The following is a 21,835-nucleotide window of genomic DNA, read 5'->3' as shown; positions in this document are numbered from 1 at the left end:
AAGCATGCTCAAAACAGCATCTTGAAGCAAGAAATGATCTTTTATGTTCCATTTTACAGGTGAAGAGTCACCAAATAAACCATCATCCAGAGCCACATACAATTAAATTAGCAAAGTTGGGAGATGAATATAGATGTCCTAAATCCTAATTCAGTGTCTTTACTTTAGGAAACAGGCTTTCTTCTAGCAGAAGCTGTGTCTGAAAATGGCAACCATGTGCAGTTGCCACATCAATATTAAAAAAAAAAAAAGGTATTAGCCATCACTCCTTTAGCATGAAACCGCGTTTTGTTTTAACATAATGCTTGTATTTCAAAATTTGATCTATTTCAGCAGATTTGTGGTTAATTAGAAAAAAAACATGGATAAACGGTTCATTTTTATATTACGTCTAATCTTTCAAAACCTTTTATTTTAAAGTTTATAAAGTCAGCAAACAATCAAAAAACCACAGAAACTTTATATCTCTCCAAAGCAGAAACCAATCATGAAAGCCTCTTCATACAACATATGTCTGGACAACTTTGCTACTACCTTCGTTTAGAAAGCAAATTAAAAAAAATATGAGAATACCCACCTTGCTTTCTGAGCCACTGTTTTCTCCTCCATTAGTCATTAGTTCAAGGATTTCAGGAAGGTGACCTACCAGGGCATCTAACACCTATTTAAAGAAAGGCTGCATGAATAAGGTCCATAAATTAGCTTCACTCAATTTTATCTCTCACCAACATATACCTGCTGACATCTCTTATGTTACTGTTCTCTCACATCCTTTTTTTTTTTTTTTTTTAAAAAAAAAGGAAAGAAAAAAAAAGAACGATATGCAACGTATTTGCATTGATGAGGACTGGGATTTAAAATTGATGCTTTAATGTAGTAAGTAATATAAGTATTATAGGTTTCAGTTTAGGAAAACAAACTGTGGCTTTGATTTATGTGAATACCACAGTCAATGCTTTCTAAACTATTCACAGCATACAATATTTTAAAATGAACATTCATTCTTAAGAAAGATCTATTTCATAGACAGTTAAGTAAGAGCCTCGACAAACACAAACTTTTTTTATATATTTGTCAGCTGAATCTTAAAAGCAATTTTTCCTGCTTTAAGAGAAACTTCAGTTGATAAATTAAAATAGAATATATAGCCTATATTAATAGAATGACCCTACTTTCAAATGTTGTAATACTTGAAACTAGACTAGAAAAGTACATAATTAGATATTTTTGGCACCAGTTCTTACTGAGGTGGTATATAAGATAAAGCACCGAGTTTTTTTTATTATTTAGATAACTGTATAGGGATCAAACCAGGGAATTTTTCAAAATCACCAGCTGCTTCTGAGTCTCAACTTTCAGTTGATCAACTTGAGAAATCTTTTAAAATGTGTGAGAATTTCATAAACTATAAGTAGATGTTCTATGAACATTTTTAATTTCCTTGAAAATGTCTAACAAAGGGTATCAAAACAAAAATAAGCACTTGAAAGTAAAACTCATTTTTCCATGCCCTATCCAAAGATTCTACATCGAAAAGAAAAAGAAGATCAACTATGGGAATAACTGGTATCAAAGGAAATGGTGGTTTTGTCTCAAACATAAATATTGCTCTTTTTGCCAACCCAAAAAAGTCTCATTATATTGTCTGTAATGTAACTAAGTGATTCATGATTTAAGCAGGCTGAAACCGAGGTATACTAAACTAAACTGTCTCACAAACACCCACAGATTCTGTACCAGATGTTGGACTGAAACTCTTTCTGTAAATCTTGATCTTTGTACCATACACAACTTCTTCATCTCCTCTTCAATTGGAGAAATGAAAATAAAACAAAGCAAAAACCTTGAACGCTATCAATGATTATTTTAATATAGTATCAAAATCAAATCTTTCCACAAAATTCATAAGGTAATAAATAATATAGCAATTAAAACAATTTATAATTAATATTTTTAAAAGCTAATAAGTTCAGAGTGGATTTACTACATTCAAACACCTCCCTATTTTCCTCCTTTTTATTGAGAAGGCTGGCATCTTTATGAAGCATCTGTGAAACAGAAGTAAAAGTTGTTGATCATTTCAAACAGCTACTCTACTGCCTTATTGCAGAGTTATTAAACGTCAAGATCATCTGCCTCAATGTAACAGCAAAAGAAAGTTCCAATAAAAGTATATTACCTCCAGTGACTCATCTTGTAACAGTGTAACCAGTTCTTTATGTATTGTATACACACCAGAATTTAAAAGCTTAGCAACCTAAAAAATGACAGTAAGATAGGAAGGTGAAACATTCTTTAGTTCCATGGCACTACAACAGCTATACTATATGTGCTTACTTTACAGCAAGTGTGAATAAGGGACGCAGAACAATTGTTTAACATCAGCCTTCTTAAGTTGTGTACTTTCCCACTGATCACATTAAAAACATGCTTATATAAAGAGTATGAGTCAAGAAACAGGCTTCATGCTTTTAGAATTAACTCTTTTTCACATTTACCAAAAATTTTTAAGACTGCACTGCAAGGCTAGAAAAATTCATTCTGGAATATTCCAGTGTTGTACTTCATGCTCCTGGGAAGAGCTAATGGTCAGTCTGCTATATAATTTACAAAAGATAAAATATAAAAATTGGCTTAGTCTGTGCTGGATTTTAAGTTTCCCCAACCTTTCCATCTGAAGTTTTATCTCCTTACCTTTTGGGGTTTTTTTACTGTGATTCATAAGTCACATACAAATTTCTAAAAAACACCTGCAATCCATCTCTACACTGTTAAAAAGGTTTTATAGCAAATATGAGAACAACTTGAGGAATGAGATTTTTGCTCTACGGAATATTTAGATTATGTTTTTTAATGGTTTTCTTTGTTTATATATGCCAAGTGAAAATAAGAGCTTACTTCCAATCAACATGAAGCTTTATGGAAATGGCTACATGGAGTTTATTTTAAAAAAAATAATCCACCTAGCAGTGAATGCCATAAATTACTCATTTTTGGCTGTCATGTGGTTGCCTAGTTATGGTGTTAAAATTAAATTAATCACCACTACATGAACATTCAGACCAAGGTACAACTTTACAGGTTTTTTTAAATGAGCTAAAATACTTTGCTTATATTCAGGCAGTACCTTAAAAGTGTTATACATCTAAGACAAAATATTATGTAGAATTAGATACTAATTTGACAATTTCAACAACTACCTTGGATTACCATTCATTAAGACAAGGCAACAATAAGTAATGAGAACTGGAAATCCATCCATCTTTCTTATGATGGTGGAAATAAAGCCACCTTAGCTTCATTTATGCCTCTACTAGTTATTTAAATGCTTTCAGCAAGCTGCTTAACTTACCAATTTTGCCAGCAACAAAATGAGATAAAAGGCTAACTTGAGGACCAAAACACAAGGATTCTCAGTAAAACACTATGAAAAGCTTGAAGATCTCCCTATATGGGTTACTACAATCAGGAGAGAGTGTATTTTCATTTCTGAAATTCACTCCATATAGCTAACATAATGCAATTGTACATTTTTTAACTTTTCTGAAAATAATACAATGGAACTTCTGTAAACTGTCTGGAATAATAAGAATATGTATGCTTTTACATCTGCCTAAATTTCCAAGCAGTTTCATATTAATTTGAGCATTTAACTTAGATTTGATCCACATAAATATTTTCCATAGAACACCAGCATAGCAGCAAACTGAACAGTTGTAAAGAAGGTTTTCAGGACCAGAAGTGGCAATTTTCTTTCTCCTGTTTGTCTCGTTATTTTCTAATAGCATTGAAAACCTTCAAATATTGTAATTACTACAATTGCTTACGTTTGTGGTACTAGACCATTATAAGCTGCTTCTAGCTTTTGCTCCTTAAAAGCTCACCTAGCAGTAGGCTCTTGTAGCCAAATATCACAGAATTTAAATAGACTGATGTGTGTATATGGGCTATATATACAGGTTAGAAGGGACTGAACACCTTTGACAAACTAAATCATTTCAACAAGTTTTCTCAAGTCTTTTTATTTTGGTTGAACAGTCACAAATGTAAGCTTAAACAAGAAAACAACATAAAATAAAAACATGTAAGTACTAACAAAGAATCGTTGTAGACTTACTTCATAGAAGCTTATGGCCATAGTACATCTGACGGGAACTTCAGGGTCATGACAAAGGCAGAAGAATATAGAGTATAGTTCTAAATGGAAGTTCTTTGGATCCACAAAAACAATCATGGCCTGTGGAAAGATAAGTCTTTTATTAACTGTATAACTAAAGGACCACACTATTCAGAGATTATCAGATGAAAACATTGAGTTACAACCAGCAAGACACTTTGGAGATAACAGGTTGTGATTTTAAAGAAGTGTGGCATTTTTGATGGCCGTGTCAAAACACAGGCACCAGACAAGTTCTGGAATTGAGAACTAAACTGGATTTACATATCTTCCAGACATGCTGCAGGCTTTTTTTCTGAAGACATAGATTAAAAACACAAGATATAAAACCTTAGTTTTATAAATACTGTTAATGTTTCTGTACACTAGTGGAAGCTGCAACCAGAGATTTCAAAAACAAAGAACATTTTAGCAAGCAGCAACGCAAGCACCTGAATTTCAACATAATTGTGTGTGTACATGCCTTGGTTTTGCTCAAGTAAATTAACAGATGTCTACCTACATACAAGGTGCTTGTCTTTAAAAGGCAGAATAAAAATAAATGTCTACTGGCTCTTGGTACAAACATATTTTCTTTAAATATAAGCATAGAACGTCAAAATACAAAGTAGATTTACAGAAACACGAGTGGTAAGTTTAACAACCTCACATAAACTTGAAAACACTTTCTGTATTCAGGCAGAATCTTCAACTCCCTGGAATGCCATGACACACAGCAAATGTGAAAACCTAGCTTTGAGTGGTTTGAAACCGGGGACTCTGTTTCACAGCCATTTTCTCAAAGCCTTTGTGCTAAGGGTTTGGAGAAAATGTGTAGGTAAGAATGAGACCAGTGACCTCTTAGAGCACCACTCTCTCAGTCAAAACTTACCAATAATTTTCTGAGGGTCTGCAAAGAAGAATCTTTCCTGGTAACTCTTCTAGAAAACCTCTAAGACATTAACTTGAACTCTCCAGGACAGAGCTAGAATCTAGCTAACAATGTACAATTTGTGAATTACTTCTCTATCACTCGTGAAGTCCTATTTAGTGAACTATACGCACAATGCAAATTATTTAACCTTAAATTAATGTTACTTACTGGAAAATTGTAAGCACAGTTCTTCCTCACTGAAATATACTTCTTTTCCTGTTCCAGAGTTTGAATTTGTAGTTGATTATCGTTGTGTCCATTTTCCTGCTGTAAACCCAGCGTGGAAAGCTTCTTATAAAATTCCAAAAACCGTAAGTGCTGTTCAGGAGTAAAAATGCCTTGGGGGGAAAAAAAAAAAAAAGTTTACTTTCCTCGTTACAAATGCTATTAATAATGTCTCAAAACAAATCTTATTTACAAATCCATCAAATATGTCGATTTTTATCCCTCCTTCCCTCTGCCTTGAGTCTAGCAGAGTATCATTAGTACACATTATACAGAAAAAGCAATTACAGAAAAATGACAGCAAACCATAAGAGAGCGAATCTTAATTTCTGTTTACAGAATTCTTGAAATACTCAAGACTTTAACTGCAGGATTATGAATATATTTGGTTGTTCCACTAACACCAGTTTCTTATTGATTAAATTTTTAGTTCTTTATGGAAATCAGTCACATGAAGAATGCATGCCTGCAGAAAGTTGAAAAATTAGGCCATGTTGCTACAGTTAATAAAGAGGTATAAGAATAAAATTAGAAAACTCGGAACAAACTGGAATGCAATTAGCAAGATGACTTCAAAAATTACAAGTCATTTTATAAGTACATCAGAAATAAGAGAATAATCAAGGAAAGGCTCAGTTTTCTACTCAAGAGAGAGAGGAAAGCTACCAGTGATTGATACAAAGGTGGCTGAAATGCTTAATGCTTTTATTTTCTTACTCAAATTCCACTCGTATCATCAGGCTCAGTACAATTAACAGTGACAAAGATTCAAGCTTTAAGTAGAGAAGAAACAGGTCAGTGACTACTTAAACATAAGAGGTTTTCAAAACGGCCAGGGTCAGATGTGCTTCATTTCAGTATTCAAAAGCACTTAAAGTACTAACTGCTGAAATCTTAAATAAGTGAGATATCAGAATAGAAAAGGGCTGAAGTGGTACTGACATTTAGCAGTTGGAGAGGGAAAGGACAAGCCATATAATTACAGATCAGTCAGGTTACTTTCACGTTTTTGAAAAAAATGGAACAAAAATCTAAAAAATGTACTTGTAAGTATCGAAAAGAAAACAAGAAAACAAGTAGCAGCCAACATGTCAAAAGCAAAACTTGTCAAACTGATTCCATTTCCTTCTAGTATTGGATAACAGGACCTGTGAATACAAAAGATGCAGTAAGGTCATGTTTTTCAAAAGCAAAATAAGGGATCAGGAAAGATAGATGAAAAACTATAAAGTTGTTGCAAAACTGCTTGGAAAAACAGTTAAGAGAAAGCTACCCAAGGCTCACTGACATGACTCATATCCTAGTTCTGGTACTATTCTGTAATTTCATTGGCTTTTCGGATGTTGGATTAGAGACTTTGCTTATTAAATATTCTGATAACATCAACCTAGGAGGGAGACTGCTTATTATTCAGAGATAGAGTTTAAAATGATCTTCAGAAACTGGATATACGGTCTTAAAACTTTAGACTATTATTCCATTAGGACAGAGGTAAGGTACCATGGTTAGCCAGATCCGCATTGCCTGCACAAGATCAGGAAGGAGAAAGGCTAACTAGCTGTTAGATTTATTGGGAAAAAAAATAAAAAGGCTTCACAGGCTGCACTTGAACAAATAATGTCAAACTATTGCAAACTGTTGCATAAAAAAAAGGGGGGACAGTTTTTCCTACTGAAAAACATAAAAGCAGTATAGCTTGCAAGACACATGAAGTAACTCCTTCACTTTGTTCAGCTCTCCTAAGGCATAACACTTCAAGAAAAACATGAACTTGCCAGACAGAGTTCAGAGGTGAAGAGAGATCAGCAATTAAAGTCATTCAACCTAGAGAAAAGAAGACTGGGAAGACATGATAAAACAAGGATGGACTGCCCTAGCTCTATGTTTCTCTAAATAACGGTTTGACACTGTGGAAGAGCCCTTTTGAGTTATTTGTAGTGAAGCAACAGTCACTTTGATGGTGTCTAACATGATCATCTGTGATGATCATGAAGGATCATTTTAAAGATCTGTAAGAAAGGTTAAAGGGTTTAAGAGTCTAGGGGAAATTTCTACATAATGTAAACCCATGATTCTGTGCTGTCCTTCCCCAGGTAAGCTCTGTGTAGAGGGTAGATGGTGGGCAGAATGATCAAGGAAAAATCTGCTGTGAAAACGACAAAAATGATGGGTACAGATCTGGCCTCAGCTGCAGCTGGGAATCCACATGCCATCAGGTCTCCTTTCTCCCCTGAAGTTCCTTATGGGCCACACTCTGTACTGTTCCTCAAAAAGGTTATCAAGAGTAGAAGTAAACATACACAGTTAACATCATACTGTGTTTTCAAAGCCTTATAGTTTCAAAAATTCAGTCATCCAACTCACAAGCTCCAGAATATCCAAGAAGGAATCAAAATAAATCAGTCAAACCAATAAACAAACCACCATGTTTCCATCTCTGACCCTGACCAAACAAAAAACTCTTCCCTGTCTAAACATAAAAAAAACAATAAACAGATGGACACCCAAAGAGGAAGTTCACAAAATCCAATATTTATGCAATAGATGATTTCAGACTTATACTTCCATGTTCCTTTCCTTTATATAATTATAATTATATAATTTCATTTGATACATTCAAATCTGGATACTTTCCAAGGGCCTCAGACTCTCCAGTCTTCCCTCATTTTTAAGATTTGTCTTTAAAAGAACATTAAATCATACCATATAATCCATTACACAGTTTCCCTAAATGGAATGATAAAGAAAGTAGGATAGATTCATCTGCTTTGAAGGATTTTTCACAGAATGATTTCACTAAGGGGAGCACAGTTTGACTTCTATCATCTGAAAAACAAAATAAATTTTTCAAGTTAGTCATTTGTCAACATCTAAAAAAGTGCAGAGAGTGGACTTCATAAGTTACGAAAAATATAATTTAACATGCTCAGGAGTATTTTTGGCGTGCATTCACTGGAGGTAGAAAACAAGAGGTACAGAGAATAACAAACATACTACTATAATACAAGTCCTAACACCTGACCTGTTTTGTTTGTTTTTAGGGAAAAGGCATCCCCCAGTGAAGGATGAGATAGAGAATAAATGAACAGTCACTAACTTCTCCATTCACCAGAAACAGAGGGAGAGAAAGAATACTGCAGTACTCCTACAATAAGATTTCCTACAATAGTAGGAATACATGGAGATCAAGACCAAACATGACCATAACAGTAAAAAGAAAAATCTGTATACGCTGGAAGTGAATTTTTTTCAACCGACTGGGAAGAATAGTTTGAAAATCTCAAATTTTTTGTTGGTTTGGTAAACAATAAATTCACAAAGAAAATAATTAAGGGCAGAGGAAAGAGTGAAATAATTTAGAAATTAAAGTCAAATCCAAGCACTCTGACTCCTTATAAAATAAAGAAGTAAATGTTCAAAGAAATTTATATGTTCTGACTTGTTTTAAGTAAAAGCATTGTATTTTAAAATGCTCAAGTTTTAAAGGGATTAGGATTTTTTAATGGTAGATCAACATCAAAATTCAGCAAATAATTACGATTGAACAAAATATTTAGGCGGACATGAAGAAATATTTTGATATTGTGGGAAAGAAACTCTAGGATATAATTTTGGGTCATCTACCTTCAAAATGTTCATTTTCTAGCTCATCCTCTAAACTAAAAACTACACAAGCCAAATTTCTAGAAACACATTCCTTACAAACCGGTAAATAATCCCTGATTGCTTTCTATAAGCTTTTTTTCAATAGCTAAAAGCAGTAATTACAGAAATTGGTGGATGGGGGTGGGAGCAGTGAACACTGGGAGGTGGAAAGAGAAGCACAAACTTGATAGTATCAATGCAAAGGCTCAATAATTTGAAAAATAACCTACTATCATACTTACTGATATAAGCACTAACTGCTAAAAAGTCCATTTATGGTATTCTCCCCAAAACTATCTTATTTCTTTATGTATTCCTCCATATAACTTATATGCAATCATGTATTTTAGTAATTCATCACCCAGTTCCTGTACAGTAAATATTTGCTCCTCACTTATGTATCAGGAAGGAGTAGTAGTCAGTAAGATGGGAGTGGGAGTAGGAAATGTGGTGCAAAATACAGAGTTGCTAATGAAGATAAACAACTGAAGAGTTTAGGAAAAGACAGTATAAAGAGCAAAGTGGCAAATAATAAGCAGTGATCAACAAAATATTTTTTTTCCATATACCCTATAGCAATGATCCATCATGTACTTTGCTGCTTTGCACGTTTCCAGTTGTAAAAAAAGAAAACAGCAGAGAGCACAATTGATACAGAGCTAGAAAAGCTGGCTGTTACTGTCTTCCACATCCCCCTGAAAAAAATCTAGACAGAGTAGTTGACTGGAGGACAGGGCACAGCGGTTACCCAGCTGGAGCAGCAACAGTAGCTCTCCTTAAAGTTTGCCCCACTCAATGTTGAGCTGAACTTGTGATGAGAACCCAAGAGCCATGCGTGTAGGTAACCCACCACCACTATGCCGAAAGAACCAGATACAGCAGAGAATTTCTCCTTCCCCACGTGAAGACACAGACACTACACCTTGAGAAGCATGAAATATGCATGTGGATCAGAGGAAAGATACAGAGCGCTGAGAAAAATGCTAGCATTTACTTTTCCTATTTTAAATACAGAAAAGCTTTATAAACTACACACACTTTCTCATTGCAAAGAAGAAAGCTTTCGGTGCCATATAGCCACAAATTTAAAGGGATTTAAATAGCAATTGCTGATGCTTAGTATCTAAAACCAATCAATTGTGTACACTGCAGTTCATGAGACATGAAGAAATACTTTCTGTTCCAAAATTTACAAATGTATGTGACATATAACACTGGATGTTAAAACCTGCAAGGTTTACTAATACACACAGAAATATCATATCATTGCCCCAGTCTGGGTTCTTCAGCTCAGAAGGCAGGCTGCAACCTGTAGTTAGGACTAGCTTTATTTCAGTTAAGAGGCAAAAACTAGTTAACAGTAAAAAAAGCTCAAGCAACGGCATCTGTTGAGCTAACATTTTGTATTCTGTGTATTAATAGCATTAAGTAAATACTAACAACCCATTATTCCTATCATTTATACAGTAATTTTACTCATTCCATTTAGCCACATTACATCAGAAACTTGAAATAAGATAACTGATTTCAGGGACAACTGTTTCACTTTCCTTAAAACTTACTATGTATAAAGCACTGCAAGACATGAAATGCATAAAAGATAAAACAATAAACAAAACAAAATCAGAAATGTCTGAAGAATGCAGACAGAACAAAAAGCATTTAAATACATTTATAAGATGCATTAAAGCATTAAGAACTGGGCTAGTAAGCATAAATTAAATTCTTACCTGCATCAAACATATCAAGCAGATTCACTAACGTCTCAAAAGCTGCAAGGCGCACACTGCTGCCCTCATCTCTTGACAGTTCTACTAACTCAGGAAGCACCACAGTTTTTGCTAGTTCTGTCCTGCAAAGTGAGGCAAGCCGTCAAGAGAAAACATACAGTGAAACCATATTGCCATAGCAAACCAGAATTCTTCCTTGAAATACTCGCTTAGATTTTTTGGGGTCAAGAAGGAAAAATTGACAAATTTGTAAAGAAATTAAAATTAAATAAAAACTTCCAGTCAATCTCAGGACTTTTTTCTTTGTCATTCAAAGAAATATGCAAGTTTAAAATGTGAAACTTCATCACTAAAAAAGCGTTCAAATTAGCTTGAAATAAATCATAGAAAACGCAGTCTGAAAAAACTCAAGGGAGTCCAACTACTTCATTGTGTCACTAAGAAAACTTCTGAATATGCAGAAACTGCTCAATGTGATGGTCCAAAGACAAAAATTATTTAATATGAGTCATATTGGATTGAAGTGTGTGGAAATCTTATGCTTCAAAGATGAGCCTCCTTTACAGAGGGTAAGCAACTACTGCTAAGAGAAAACATGGTTTCCCAACTAGTCCAAACATCAGCTTTTAGGCTTGTTTTTAAGTAGTAAAGAAAGGGTTCTGCTTGTCTCTCTTTGCCTTGGTAATTACTAGCACCATCTGCTTGTGTGATGGTCCTGACAATTTAAATCTATACATTGGCAGCAGATTGCTGTATTAGGGACTGAGTTTGAAATCTGAGTTTAATCAGAGAGGTGACTAAGGAGGAGTTAAATACTATTGACACTAACATTTGCGCAGTAATGTGACTGGCATAAGCAAGGTATAAGAGATTCACTTCTTGGCGCCAAAGTACATCTTCTGTAGAAGCTACCAACCAGCATCATTTCCCCTGTCCCAATGTGTACTGATTGCTTTAAGGGATTAGAAAGATCTTTTCTGCAGCCCTACTATCAACAAGAACTGGTAAGACATACCCACTATTTCCACCTTTTTTTCCATCATGCTCATTTTTTTATTTATAATAGTCAAGATTTCTAGTGTTTGAATTTGTCTGCATTTTTCAGTTAAGAAGCCAATTTTGTCCTGTTCTCATGTATGAGCTCTTGGTCTGCTCATCAGTTACTGAAAGCTCTTGTAAGCACCACATCTCAAGAATGGGACCTCAGCAGTTTATAATAACCAGAGATCTGGCCCTCAACATTTATACTGCCCAAAGCATAAAACTGCAGGGAAACACTTTGATAAAATTACACTACACGAGCATTAATCAAGATGACAAAATCAGAACTATGTTTGACACTTCGAGTGACTGTGTAGACCTTAGACTCTGTCATTTCAATCACTGTTTTTAATACAGAACTGATCAGAACCTCCACGATGACAGATTTTTACTTAAATAAAAATGCCCAAAAATTCCCCTTCCAATCAGACTAAACAACTAACAGCTGTCCCTTTTGTAAGTCAATACGAACAATAACACTTCCAAATGTTTATAATCAGCATCAAAGCAATTTACACCTTAGAGTTTATTATTGTTACCAGCAAATCAAGAGGTAGCTTAACAGTATTCTTCCAAACAAATGATTAATCATTCATATAAAATGATGAGAAAATGACATGACACCATTAAATGGTAACATCACTAAACAGTAAAAATAAGCATTGGGACTGTTGTCACATTACGCCTTCAACATTTACCTAAAAATGTGCTTATTTCTGTTTATTTAATTGTCTTTATTTCCCTACTACCTATTCATCCTCAACATTAAGCACTGCAATAGCTTACATACCAAAAATACCGACAGCTCACCATTTGTTATGAGATTAAAGATTAAAGCATCTAAATCATTGGGAAGGCACTAGACAAAAACTTGAGAGAGTGAGCAGCATATATGGATACATAAATGCTAAAAATAAACGCTGGGGATGAAAGAAAGAAAAATATACAGAACAGACCACTAATTGATAAGTACGTATTTAGCCCTATTAAACCAGTATTCTAAGGCTGGGTAAATTGCCAGTAATACTTTCATTTGCCACCTAACAACACCTATCTTGTTTTAAGTCTTTCAGCTCCCAGGTATAACACATTAAATCTAGTTAATAAACAAAACTGCTGAAAGCAGATTCACACAAACTGTGAGTGCTCCTAAAAGCTACCACTGAAACCACTTTTTGGTTCTTAATAGACTGAGCCACAGAGCAGCTGTACATTTTTAAAACATAAAAAATGTTTTCAGTTATATCTGAAAGGAATAGTCTTTAACTATACGTATATCCTAGATAAGAGTTATTTTACTCAGAATAACATACTTACATTATTTTAAAAAATTATTTTCCTGTATTATGTGTCACAAGTCATTTTCAAAGCCAAATTCATATGATTGTTTCTCAGCTCTTGACTATAGCAGAGGTTAACTGAGAAGGTTAGAGCAATCCATGGAAATGCAGACTGTATCTCACAAAAGACATACGAAAAAAAAAATCTCATGGGATTGAGCAATAACAAATGAGAAAGGATGAAGGAAGGTGATTGAGACAGACAAGAACATACAGCCTAGGAAGTGTCAGGGGAGTGAAGGTTAGGACTACATCCTAAATTCAAGACCCAGAAATCATGAAGCAGAAAAAAAAAAAAACACAACACTCTGGAAACATGTTTCTGTGGATTTCCATTTTGGCGGCATCAAAAAACTTCAAACTAATATGACAGTTAGAACTGTCCCTCCCTTCGAAATTCAGTAGATTTGGAAAAAAACAAATCTGGTCACTCTCTGAAGATAAACAGAACCCTCTTTTTCACTCATCTTTAATCTCCATTAAACAGAATTCAATTTAAGATACATAAAGATACAAGAGATACATGCATACAGTAAAAATAAATGCAAGCTCAAATTATTCAGTAATTCATTTTAGTAAAATGTGTGTTAAATTTTCAGTTTTACAAATACCAACAATATCGACAAACACCCCTTTCTTTTCTGTAACCACAAGTTCTTTTAAATCCAAAGCCATTCAACACGGCAAATGTTAAAATGATTTACCATGCTAACCTATGTTTTGTTATGAAAGAAATTAAGTACAAAGACAAATTAGTAACTTTACTGAGATGAGTAATATTGTGCTTTCACATTATTCACACATCTTCTGAACTTTTGCAGGACAAGGACCTTGCAGAAGAGCTGCCTAAAGCACATATATAAAATTACTTTGTATGCAATAAAGACAAGTTTATGCAGGAATCTAGAAATTACCATCCTGCGTGACCTTAACAAAACAAAGTTAAGTACATGGTAGTAACACTTAGTTCTTGATGTGAATATACATTCCCAATATCTGAGTAAGCTAAAACAGTACCTGAACATACACTTTTGCACTTTCCATGGCTAAGAGGTAAATCTCATTGTTTCAGGACTTTCTGGTGTTTTGGCTTTGTTTGTTTTTTTAAACAACTCAGAATCTAAACCACAACATAATTCTCCATTAAAAAAAAAAAAGAAAAAAAAAAATCATTCTACAGCCACAGGAAGGCATCTTTGCTTCAAACAGTAGTACTAACAAACTGAAGATGATATTTACCATATCTTTCAAATTACATTACAGTTTCAGCTTTATCCTTGAGTTTGCTCATAAATTCACAATTTTAAAGGCCAGAGGGACTCTTATGATCTAATCTATCCCCGCTGTGTAACACAGGGCAGGGAATCTTACTTGATAATTTCTTCAAGTCTGTAAGAGAAGTTACTGCTGTTTTTTTTTTTCCTTCCTGACACAATAACAGGTGGACAGACCTGGAATTTTAAAATATTTGTTCACTCAGAGACCAGTCCTGTATGGGTAGTTAACATGTTCTATTTATTAAAATAAATAGACTTTTTCTACTCCTGTATGTGCGATACTGAAGGTCTTCAAGCTTAGAGTAAAAGTTGATACTGAACTGAAATTTACTTACAAAACACATTTAGCATCCTTTTGCAAAAAAACTGCACAGTAATTATTAGCAACTGCTAATACTTGCCATAATCCTCTTCCATTTTTAAATAAGCCTAATGGCATCAATGGATAATTGAAATGATTTCAAGAAGCTACAGATAGAAACAACAGGTTTTTTGTAAATGATGAGTTTATGGTTCAGCAATTCTACTATCAGAGAGAAATAAAAATCTGAAAAAGAAAAAGAGCTAAGTGCCAACAGCCCATTCCTAAGAACACACCTGTACACTCCAAATTCATTATTGAGTATACATGAATTAAGTTAGAAATCTTAAAAGGAGCTTTTAGGTTACCATTAAATATTTTAGAGAAAGATTTTGCGTTTAGAAGCAATTATGCAAACTGTACTCACCCTATCCCTTGAGCTATATGTTCCAGTTGCCGACACATGCAAGTTCTCACTTCATACTCCACATCCTGGCACAGTGATTTTACCAATGGAAGAATCTCTCTTTTAATACTAAAAATGTGAATATTTTTATTAATATACAGATCAAGAATATATAAAATCCACTCTGTAGTACTCAAATTTTACCCATATATTACTTCTAATGGCAATTTTTTTTAAACTAATTTATCACATAGGGCAAATGATTTTTCTGAAAATTTGCAATTATAAAATAATACTGTATGTCAGACACAAATACGTGCTATAAAGAAACAGAAAAAGGACTATTTACAGTCATTGTAATTTGCTCAGATTTCATCTATTATTTTTTTTTTAACTCCAAAAATAGTAGGTAGGCTTAGAGATGCTGTCCTCATTTAATAAGCATCTTCAGTACAATATTTGAACAGCCACTGTAAGAATACAAAGAATTACATAAATGAAAGTGCAAATCCCAATTAATTGTCTCTAATATCTCATCTTTGGTATGCATGCAGCACCAAAGAGATATTTGGGAAGAAAGTAGAAAAAGAATTTAAGATTAAATGCTTCACTACTGCCATGCCTTTACGCAAGTAGACCCAAGTATTCATGTTAAATCAATGGCAGATACAAAATACATACTTTGAATTCTGTTTAAGTAAAAACACATACTACAACTTGGCAGAATAGGCTATTGTGCTTCCTTTCACTGCCCAAGATGCTGTCACGAGTATTGATAAAACATCTCTATCCAAATCCTTATGTTGTTGCAAAACTCAAGAGAAATAATATGAAGACACAGACAAGCAAATTTTCAAGCCAGCTTGCACAGCCTCCAGTCATACTAGTGAAAACCAATTTACTTCTTACAGCAAAATTTGGCCTCATGTTTCAAAAATTGTACAAAGTCTTGGGAGTTTGGCATTTTAGAATAGTCTGAAGTGGGGACTACTTCCAAAAAGGACTTGTTTTGAACTAGCTGTTGGAACAGAGGGTAGAAAAACTAATGTTCTATTCCAAGGTCAGGACTTTTTCAATACTGTGTAAAATAACCAGGGAATCACAGGAAATATGAAAGAAAGGTTTTTAATTACAGTACAAATATTATGAGGAAAAATGGTGCCATTCTGAAGAAGAAAGTGAAGATATGCTTATACACCGCCTGCTCCTGACGCCAGACATGTCTCCTGAGCCTACACCAAGACCCCCTCCTGCAAGGGGAATGAGAGTGTGTCATGAATCTTAACTCAGCCTGCCACATTCTAAACCTGTGGATCCAAGTTTCTTTTCAGGCCTCTGAACTGCACTCCTCTACCTGGGATCAATATGTCCCAGAAAATTCTGAGCCATCTTCTTAACATGTAGCTTCTGTACAGAAATGGTACTACTATCTGCTCACTAAAATGAGGGGTTTCCTACTTCCGAACAGCAAGGAATCGTATTAAAGAAACCCAACAAAAGAAGGTATGATTAATTGAACTTATTACAGCTAACACTATCATAATTTCTCCTAAGATTTCAAGTGATCTGGAAATCCACTTTATTTTCATGAGATTGTAACATTAAATAAATAAAAGTACTGTAATTCTGCCAGAATCCCACAAATTTTGAAGATAAAGATTTGAAGGCTTTGGTAACATTCTCAAAAAATACTACTTTACCATGCTCATTAACTTTTGGATGTCCAACAAGTGTAGTCTACATAGCAAATTAAGGTGTAGATAGCTTCCTTTTCCTTGCTTCTAGTTCTTTTTTATTGAAGAAAAAAATCATAATTTAAAGAAATTTATTCCTAAATGTCTTGTGATATGGTCCTGTTGTTCATCTTTTCTGTCATGCTGAATTCTTGCATTTTGGGGCAGATCAAATCATTATTAGAGTGGACTTCCTCAGCTAGACGTGGTTTCTGTGCATTTAGTAGCCCTCAGTGGATTTCTTTCGTAATGCAAAAATCGCATATGTGGCCAATTGCCTGGACAGGAAACACATTTGGTGAAATAGTCCTTATCTTATGATAGTAGGACTATCTTATGATAGTAGGACTGCACCACTTCTGCACCACTGTCCAAATCCACAGACACTGAATCTAAGAGCAGGATAATATCAGGCAACAACAGCGGCTCCTGATACATCTCCATATAATTAGGGATAGAAAAAAAATTATATCTACTTGTTAAATTTGGTTAGACAAATTAAAAGTTAGGAACAGGATTCTTCTCTTTATGACAACAAACTCTAAGGTGACGAAGTTGAGTTTTGTCTCCGTAAATTGCAGAGAAGTCCACTTTTTGGCTTATTTCCTAGCAAGAAAAGCAATATGGAGGAATGGCATAAAAATAGTACCCACTCGAATCTGGGAAAGAACATACAAACTAAAGTTATAAACTGATGAACATCAGCAAGTCTGAATATGCTAGTTACATAATGAACCTTTTTTTATTATTAATTAATATCCAGATAAAGGGATCTGTAAAAAGAAAGCATTTAATTTTTGCAATAAAGTCTACTTTTCTTGTAGTAATTTTTGCCCACTAACAAAGAAATACTGGTATATACTGTGGAATGAAAATATATGTACAGTCTACTTACATATGAGCTTCAAATTTGTTAGCTAATTTTCCCATGATTTTACAACTAAGTAAGCGGGACTGAAGTGTTTGAGAAAGCTGTGCTTTGGAAACAAGTGGATTCAGGATCTATACAAAAGAAAAAAGAAGAAATGTGAACACAAGAAAAGTGAGCAGTAAATAATATATTCCCCTTCTTAAAAAAAAAAGCTGGAAAAACATTTTCCAAATGTCATCTACCACTTTCACATAATTAATCAGTACTAACAATAATGATGTCTATGTACATTAAAAGTCCATTGGAAACCCATATTTAATATTCAATGCTAATTATAGCATGATTAAACCTGTATCTTGGCCCAAATAGCAGTTTATGATTCACATCAGAGGCACAGTTTTACATCTGTCTACTTGTGGCTTTATTTCAAGACTAAGTTGCATATGAATATTTATAGCTATTAGCTGGTATTTTCACAAAGTTGTTAAATATGTTTCCTGCACAAGAAAAAAAAATATGCAGAGAAAGGAAAAGGAAGCCTCTCTGAGGTTCCTTCTCATAAGTTTTCCCAGGAAACACCACTTTTAATGTAAAGTTTTGAGGCAATGATCCCTCTCAATTAAGCATACTTTGGGGATCTGTGGGGTTTCATTTCTATACAGACAGAGGAAATAATCACAGAAATCCAGGTGCCAGGCCAAGAGGAACATTACAGAGAGCTATCTTGTGTAGTCTGCTACAGTTCCTCACTCAATCTCTTTTGCAGAGCTCCACAAAAGGATAATATACGAGGCAGGAGAGTTCAACAATATTCTAAAAGCATTTTTCTCCTCCTCTTACTAGCTGAAATTTTGAGATGAGAGAATCTTACCATTGTAAGGACAAACAGATGACCCACACTAGAATTAGTACACAAGGTATGCTTCTAACTATAACGCTGCATAAAGAAACATATCATTAGTTATCTACAAAACTGTATACTACTTATTTGGTCTTTGAACTATGACAACAAACACACCATGTCTAGCAATACTAATAACTCCAATTACTGACCTAGACAGTCTCTCCCGTGAAGTGGCCATTGCCAGAGACAGGATACTGGGTTAGGCTGACATTTGGTCTGACACACACACTTTTCCTTATGTCATTGGAATCTATGATTGTCCTATGATTTTTTTATTTACAAAAAAAATTAACAACTAAAATATTCCAAGTTTTCTGATACAAAGATCCTTCAAGTAACACGAAAGGCCCCTTTTCAGATTCAGGTTTCTGTATAGCTGCTGAATCAACACTGCCTTATCAGTTGTGATCTTCCAAAGCAAATTCTTGTGGAAACTTACAAATGTGTTCCTAGAGACAAATTGGGGCGAAACTTCATCTTGTTTAAGTGGCATCTTTAAAATTATATTACAATTAGATTTTGGAGGTGATTAAAAAAATTTCTCTTTTTCTTCCAACCTAACTTTTCACCCTTTAGAAGTTTATTCTTTTAAACAGGGCTGGATTTCAATTACCCACTAGTTTTAATGAGTATTTTTATACTACACAAGCAATCATATATTTAAATCTCCATATTGTTTTAATTTATAAACACAGTAAAACACGCCTGTTGCAAAGCTTTTAAACTTAACAATGAAATATGAATACTCAAAACAAAACTGAATAAATTAGCTGAGTAAAGGAGAGTGACATTATGACTGGGTGACACATTTCCTTCTTCTTTCTTGAGCTACACAGTGAAAAATAAGAGCGTTTGCAGGGCATTGAGGAATAACTGAAATACACAATGAAACGGATCTCCAGTGTTCAGTCCCATTTAGATGAAATCAGAATTTTAGTCCAGTAGCAAACAAAATGTAGTTTCTTCATGAAGACACAGAATGAGATACTATCCTGTAAACTAAAACAGGATACATGAAAACATGTTACGGAGAATACTAAGTGGAGTGGAAGTGTTACAGTAAAAAGTTTTATTTGCTGAAGAACACTAATATTTTTTAAGGTCACCTTCCTGTCTTGCTTTTTAGAACATTCCTCTCTTACAGTATGTTCCACAAGCATTACTGTTTTCACAGGCATGGAACTGCCACAGTCTTACTGAAGTGAATGAGACTTTCAGGGAAATACAATCTTACAAAATATTATTAATTTGTTGTTAGCATAAGTGGAAGAATATTATTACCTCATGTCTGATAGTCTCTTTTGGTAAAGCTTCTATTACAGCAAGAAGAGTTTCTAGCCATGCATTGCTGACACCTGTTAGAAAGAAATGGGTTACGTTATGTTGTACATATAACAAGTATAACAAAACATACATCAGTTTTACAAAATTAGTTTTCACTTTTTACACGCACCTCTTCAAGGAGCTATGTATCAAAAAGCCACTAAATTAACATTCAAGACTTCAAACTAAGACGTAGGATAGGTGATAACCAAATTCTGTCCCTATTTCTTTTACCTTTCCAATTGCTGTACAGAAATAATAACGATCCTGTTTGTTTTGAAAAGATTATTTCCCTCATTTAGAAGCATATTCTTTTCTTATGCCCACTGAAACTTTCTAGCTTTACAAGAGCCCATTTTTTTCTTTGTATTCTAAAAATGGTGTCAAAGAAGCTAAGAAAAACTAATAATCACAGAAGAAACATCAACCATCCTCCCTCCATTTTCTCAACCACAAAACTCTGGTACTTCAGTATAAGCTTGAACTCAGTAACAACTTCGGGATTTAGTCCTTCAGACAAAGCGGTTTTGTTTGCTTCAATCAGAATTGCATTTAAAAATCAGTATCTAAGTGGTCAGCATGCAAAAATCTTTTCATTCATGCAAGTCTAGATACAAAGTCACAGTGATCACTCTCACTGCTTTACACAGTATTGTACTGTCAGTAAGGAAACAAAACATATGGAAGTAATCACTGATCAGCATAGTTGTACAGCCCCGACCTGCATCTCTGTGTTCCAGGTTCTGGAGAATGATGTGTAGGAAGGAGTGGGAGTACGTATGAATGGACACCGACTCGTCTTGCAGAACAGTCAAAAATGAAACAGCAGCTGTTAACTGCATTTCCACTCCCGCAACATGCAGCACCTCCTGTATAATTACAAGTTGTATCAATTTAGAGCATGAGGCAGAAATGTACTGAAAGAATATTCAAATTTTTACATTCACTTTTAAGAACCTGAGTAAACTACAAAAATGGCTGTAAATTGTTTTCTCTTAACAGCAATTACTTGGAGATATTCAAATCTCTTATATTATAGCATAAACCTTTTAAGAAAAATAAAGTTAATTACAATATTTTTTGTGACTTTCAGTTTCATCAATGTATATATGTGGATTTTTCTACTTTAAAAAATGAGAGGTAAAAACAGACCAGCCAACAATTGCACTTCTGCTGTTTATGCACATGAATTAAAAATAAATATTTCATTCATCCAGTGAGAGATACTAAATTGCAGAATGCAATTTAAATTTCGTCCCTTGTCAACTGACATGGAACACAAATGAAAATGTATATCTAAATATATAGAGAGAGATACATATAGTCTTAAGTATAAAGCAAAACGTAACAGAATATCTCAGTAACTCAGCATTTATTAGTACTTAGCTTTAACATACAAGAATATAATTAATTAGGTTGTCTTTAAAAGCATCAATTCAAAAGTTAAACAAAGATAATACAGGAATTAAATATTACTAAATTTTTTGAATGGAACAAAAAGGAAATTTAAATTTCAGATTTATGCACACGCCAAAGAGCTTGCAAGGATACAATGAATGTTATGTCATAGATTGTAAGTATGTACATATCTATCAGCTAGGTGAATGTTCCCTTTGTTTACTTCTCTAAACTTAACTATCTCATGAGAAAACAAAGTGCATTATTCTACTACTAAAGCATTACACTCATTTTACAAGTGACTCCAAACTCAGTAAGGGTGTAAAGCCCATACTTCCTATTTAACACTTTATATATGTGGTTTTAGTTTTTTTAAGTGCTTGAGATAAAGAGTTTTCTCAGATCACATATCAAAAAAAAAAATCAAGAATAAACTGATATTTTAATTTTTTTAAAAAATCAGCCTAGACCAGATTAAGAAAATATCCATTATGCACCTAAGTATTACACAGCAGAGGAATTTTGCTGAGAAAATACAGTTTGCAGAGAAC

At 34.0% G+C, this 21,835-nt stretch overlaps 1 protein-coding gene across 3 annotated transcripts in view; it reads right to left on the bottom strand.

Annotated features, from left to right (window-relative positions):
• PPP4R4 (protein phosphatase 4 regulatory subunit 4) overlaps positions 1–21,835 on the bottom strand; it is a 72,868-nt gene that overhangs the window by 19,041 nt on the left and 31,992 nt on the right. For all 3 annotated transcript variants that reach the window (XM_068398792.1, XM_068398789.1, XM_068398791.1), the window contains exons 4-13: positions 20,608–20,755; positions 19,845–19,918; positions 17,684–17,790; positions 15,077–15,184; positions 10,691–10,812; positions 8,019–8,141; positions 5,259–5,428; positions 4,118–4,237; positions 2,180–2,257; positions 578–661 (exon numbers count right to left, since the gene is read on the bottom strand). In XM_068398792.1, the coding sequence (XP_068254893.1) occupies positions 578–661; positions 2,180–2,257; positions 4,118–4,237; positions 5,259–5,428; positions 8,019–8,141; positions 10,691–10,812; positions 15,077–15,184; positions 17,684–17,790; positions 19,845–19,918; positions 20,608–20,755 (1,134 nt within the window). The remainder of the gene's footprint in view (positions 1–577; positions 662–2,179; positions 2,258–4,117; positions 4,238–5,258; positions 5,429–8,018; positions 8,142–10,690; positions 10,813–15,076; positions 15,185–17,683; positions 17,791–19,844; positions 19,919–20,607; positions 20,756–21,835) is intronic.

Source organism: Nyctibius grandis, chromosome 4 (genome assembly GCF_013368605.1).
Source record: "Nyctibius grandis isolate bNycGra1 chromosome 4, bNycGra1.pri, whole genome shotgun sequence".
In the NCBI taxonomy this organism is placed as follows: domain Eukaryota; kingdom Metazoa; phylum Chordata; class Aves; order Nyctibiiformes; family Nyctibiidae; genus Nyctibius; species Nyctibius grandis.
This window is presented reverse-complemented; position numbering and strand designations above follow the sequence as displayed.